The 5,102-nt window shown below is 34.4% G+C and overlaps 1 protein-coding gene across 1 annotated transcript; it reads left to right on the top strand.

Moving 5' to 3' along the window:
* On the top strand, positions 1–3,368 carry LOC132314877 (auxin efflux carrier component 5-like). Its single transcript, XM_059813657.1, has 5 exons — positions 1–748; positions 1,507–1,592; positions 1,931–2,088; positions 2,553–2,629; positions 3,059–3,368. Exons 1-5 carry the CDS (start codon positions 72–74, stop codon positions 3,129–3,131), a joined length of 1,071 nt encoding a protein of 356 aa, XP_059669640.1. The 5' UTR covers positions 1–71; the 3' UTR covers positions 3,132–3,368.
* Positions 3,369–5,102: the final 1,734 nt, after the last annotated feature.

Raw genomic sequence — 5,102 nt, 5'->3', positions numbered from 1 at the left:
AACTGTCCAAAACCCTAAACTAAGAAAGATATATAGACCCTTTCTTTGTAGGAATATATATACAATTAAGAATGATAGAGTGGGGAGATGTTTACAAGGTGGTGGTAGCCATGGCACCACTCTATGTAGCTCTATTTTTAGGTTATGGTTCAGTGAAGTGGTGGCATTTGTTTACACCCGAACAGTGCGACGCGATAAATCGCTTTGCTTGCTATTTCACCCTCCCTCTCTTAGGCTTTGAGTTCATATCTCATGTTGATCCCTTTGCAATGAATTATCCATTCATTGGTGCAGATGTTATCTCCAAATGCATTGTTGTGCTAGTGATTGCCTTTTGGGCTAACTGTAGTAGCAAGGGAAGCTATTGCTGGTCCATAACAAGCTTTTCACTCTCTACTCTAAATAATACTTTGATTGTAGGTGTGCCCCTTTTGAAGGCCATGTATGGTCAGATGGGTGAAGACCTTGTTGTCCAATCATCGGTCGTGCAGGCTATCGCGTGGCTGACGATACTATTGTTTGTTTTGGAGTTTAGACAGACCAGGAAGGACTTTGCTTTGAGTACAACTATGAGGGACTCGAGTGTCTCTGGCGAACCGAGGAAAGATTTGGAAGGAGATGACCACGTTCCGGTGAGCTCTCGGCCATCTTTCTGGTATCTGATGAAGGTGGTTTGGCAGAAACTGGTTAAGAACCCTAATTTATATGCTTGTGTTCTTGGTCTTGCTTGGGCTTTTTCATCGAGCAGGTATGTAGAAAATGCATGCATGCTTTTTATTTGAGGGACAGTGTCTTATCATGTGTTTGACGAACCTTAGCACGTAATATTCTCTTCTTATTATTTACAAAGTTGTGAATTGATATCATGTCACCAGCGGAAAAAACTTCTTTGCACAGGTGATATTACTCTTTCAATTAATTATATCTCGTCATATAAATAAATAAAGTGATTATATGTGCGGGTATTTAACAAGTTAGTGATTCCGTGCCATTAATACAACATGAATAATAAAGTAGTGTCAGTTGGCAAGAGACAGGGTTGGGGCAAGTATTACGGAATAATTACTAACATTGGAGAATATATTCCGTGTGCCCGGTGCATTAGGCCATTAGATCCGTCTGTTCTCTCTTGTGTCCCCGCATGTTGTACACGAACTGCTCTGACGTGCCCGGTGCACCAAACACACTAACATTGGTTGTTTCTTATGAATGGCAGTGGTGGGACCCACTGGTGAGACCCACTTTTTTTGTGAGTGTGGTAGGTGCACCATGCACAGGCTGACCCAAGTTTTTCTTCTCCAATCGTACGTGTATTTCTTAAAATTAAGGAAATTATTAAAGGAAGAAGAATAAGCAGCTTAAATCAATTTTTATGCTTGTTACAATTACATTAAATATGTTTTGGAACTTACAATTACATTAAATATGACACATCAATGTTGGTAAGAGAGGATATTATCCGAAGAACTACTGACATTGGAGACTTTATCTTATGAATGCTTTTAGGTGGCATTTAAAGATGCCAAGCATCATTGAAGGCTCGATATTGATCATGTCAAGAGCTGGAACAGGCACTGCCATGTTTAGCCTTGGTGAGCTATACTACCATCAATATACATATATAGCAATTGTTTTCTTTTTGAAAGCTAGCTTGAAACAAATTTTCATTTGATTATGAATAATGCTATCCAAGCTTGCACACGATTAAGAGATCAAAGAATTTAGGTCTCACACTGATACATGTAGGACACGGCTTAGCATGTGTGGACAAGCTACACAAATTAAATTATTATATTTATTATTTTATTTATAAAAAATGAACTGCACCCCTCCTCAAAATTTTTTTTGGGTCTGTCACTGCTTATATATCTATATATATATATATATATATCTATACAAAATATTTGAGGATTTGTCTATATCTATGCAGGACTATTCATGGCATTGCAAACGGAAGTGATTGCTTGTGGTGCTGGTCTTACTGTGTTTGGGATGGTTTTAAGGTTTGTTGCTGGACCTGCAGCAATGGCAATAGGTGCTATTGCTGTAGGTTTGAGAGGAGATGTTTTAAAGGTTGCGATCATTCAGGTGATTAATTAATTCCTTAATTGAGCTTTTCAATTAATTAATTCCTTTTTTTCTTTTTCTTTAGAGTCTAAATTTATTGTTAATTGATTAGGTATTACAGTCTGAAATATTTGGATTTATGAGCTACAATTTCTAGAGCCTATATTTTGTTAATTGAAGCTGTTACTATCATGCCATGTATGCATGTTTTCCACACACATATATATATATCTGACTTTAAAAAAAAAAAATTCCATCCACCTGGATCTACTTAAAATATACTCTCCATCCTAAAATAAATATCCACGTTTTTTATTTTGATTGTCCCAAAATAAATGTTCCAATTAAAAAAAAATCGATATAAATATCGGGAAATTAGAAGGTGGACATTTATTTTAGTTTCTATTTGACTAGCTGCAATAATATAAACATCTCTATATGTTACAAAAACAGTTATTTTTTATTTTTTTATTTCTTTGCCGCAGGCAGCATTGCCGCAATCCGTCACCTCCTTCATATTCGCTAAGGAATATGGATTGCATGCACAAGTGATTAGCACCGCGTGAGTTACAATTTACTTGGTTTTGTTTTGTTTTATTTTATTTTTTTGCTTTAACCAAATTTTGTTCTTTTAAAGAAAAAAAGATAAAAAGAAATAAAAAACTGTTCCAAAATTTCTTTGGCTGATATCTTGTAAAAATTATACTTTGAAAATAGGGTTAAAGAAAGCACTTCTCCAAATTTTTTAGAATTGTTTTTAAATAATTGAACCAAACCTTGAATTATGATATTACATTACTAGTTTTCTTCTTACTGTTTTTAGATAATAGGACAAAAGGGAAAGTAAAATTTATTCACCCCCTCTATCTTATTAACATCTCAAATTATCTAATTTTGTTCTTAAAAACAGTACAGATAAAGTTAGAAATAGTATAACATTTTCATCATCAAAACATTCAAAATGACTAAATGATTTTCTCTTCAATTTCAGGGTAATCTTTGGCACAATTGTATCACTTCCGGTTCTAATTGCTTATTTTGTAGTTATAGAACTTTTACATTGATTCTTTCTTTATTAACCGAGATAGGGATATGTAGAGTTTTGTTACACCCATTTTCTTGTAGCAAGTTTTAGAGACATGTATTATTTTATCCTAAGCTAAAGGAACTTCAAGACTATTTGAAATGTATTTTTTCTTTTTTCTTTTGGTAAGCTTTGTATATATTAATTAAGAGAAAATGTACATATGCGGGCACAAAGGCGAGCTACTCATTTACAAACTAGATAATAAGCCAGTAAGAGCAATCCGGAAACCTTAACAAAACATGAGAACATATCAATGAATGTGGAAGTTTGATATAAAAATAACGAGTGAATAGGTTTTACTTACCTTTTGTCCAACTTTTAAATTATTTTAATTTTATTGAAATAAAACTAAAACAATAACCTACAAAACATTAAATGAAGTGCAACTAAAGTAAATAAAATTTGAGAGCTGGCACCAGGGTTTTTGTGCGTGTAAACCCTAGTTAGAAAAAATTCGACCAATCGGGATGAAAACCATGTAGACTTTCGCAGTCTCGAGCGAAACGATTCACTATCTTCAAAGGAAAGTATAACAGACTTTGACTCAGGCTCACACCCATTCCGCTCGACCAAGGAACCAATTGCTAAACGCCTCTGACTTTACGACTCCCTCGTCCAAACGCTCTAGAATTTAGGCTTACTCCCTTGATTCGTGTAGAAGGATTGATGGTAGATCGCGAACACTCTGCGAATGCTCTGACCCTTTCGTAGTGTGACTGATTCCTCCTTCCTTCAATTTTTGAATTAGTGAAGGCAAAATAGAAACCCCTGCTTCTCTGAACATAATCTACTAGGTTTTCAATATGCTTGAACTCCGATCAAATAGAAAAGACCATCCAAAGATTACTCTCGTGTAATAGTGTGTGCTCTCAAGTAAATAAAAAATAAATAGTAAAAAATGTGAGTTATGCAAAATTGTGGAAAGATTAAATTTTTATCTAGCTAGAGAGGATTTAATCACGTGTTTCTCTATTCAATTACCTTTATTTAAATTAACAAATAATTAAACATTCACATGCAAAATAAAAACAAGTAAAGCAAATAAAGTTTGAGAGATGACATTAAATTTTTAGCAAAGAAACCTTGATTGACAAAAGAGACCAACGTTGTGCGAAAAACCTCGTGGACTGTGCAATTCAGAGTAAAACGATCCACTATGTTTGAAACAAAGTACAATGAACTTTGATTCAGGCTCACACCCTATCGTTCTACCAAAAACTAATAACTGACAATCACTGGCTTTGCGACTTCCCATCCAACAGCTTTCGACCCCAGGCTTATTTTTGATCTCTGTAGATGGATTGTTGGTAAATCAAACAATACTCCGCGAATATTGATTTGACCCCTTCAAAGTGTGATCGCTTCACCCCTTTTCTTTAGATCTGAATTTAATGAAGAACAAATAGATTTGCTTTTTCTGATCATTGTAGATACAATATTCAATAGACTTGAACATAATAAAGATTTGAACAACACCCTAAATTCACTCATGTGCATATAGTGTGCATGATCTTAAAAATCTCACAAAAAGGCTTTTAAAGAAATCAGAAGTTTAATGCAAAAAGCCACACAAACCTAGATGAGAAAATATATTTATATAAACTTTCAAAAACCTAGATATACCTGGAAAATACGTTAAATTCGTGCATAGGTATTTTGGAAAGAAGCCTATACTAAATATGAAGTTTAAATAGATCGACCAGGAAACTAAGTTACCAAAGCTGTCTGAAGACCTTGAACAGGTTCAGGGAGGTTGAACCAGTTCAAGTTGACTAAACTTGAACAGAAAGTTGACACTTAATTAAAAGATTTGCAGTTTTTGAAAAACAACTCATGCATGCAAGTGTCCTAACCTGTTAACTCAACTTCCTAAAGTGTTGTTCTTACTTTTTCGTAAACTTCAAGCTATCAAACATGAATAACTCTTCAATTCTGCAGCTGATCTTGA

This window comes from Cornus florida, unplaced genomic scaffold (assembly GCF_030987335.1).
Source record: "Cornus florida cultivar Cherokee Brave unplaced genomic scaffold, ASM3098733v1 CherokeeBrave_3.0.0_Hap2_Chr06, whole genome shotgun sequence".
NCBI classification, from domain to species: Eukaryota; Viridiplantae; Streptophyta; class Magnoliopsida; order Cornales; family Cornaceae; genus Cornus; species Cornus florida.
This window is presented reverse-complemented; position numbering and strand designations above follow the sequence as displayed.

Bases quoted from the DNA above. Each gene is read 5' to 3' on its own strand.
- LOC132314877 (XM_059813657.1), top strand. From the start codon at position 72: ATGATAGAGTGGGGAGATGTTTACAAGGTGGTGGTAGCCATGGCACCA. The intron at 749-1,506 runs GTATGTAGAAAA...GAATGCTTTTAG, and splicing joins TGGGCTTTTTCATCGAGCAG to GTGGCATTTAAAGATGCCAA. The intron at 2,630-3,058 runs GTGAGTTACAAT...CTTCAATTTCAG, and splicing joins GCACAAGTGATTAGCACCGC to GGTAATCTTTGGCACAATTG.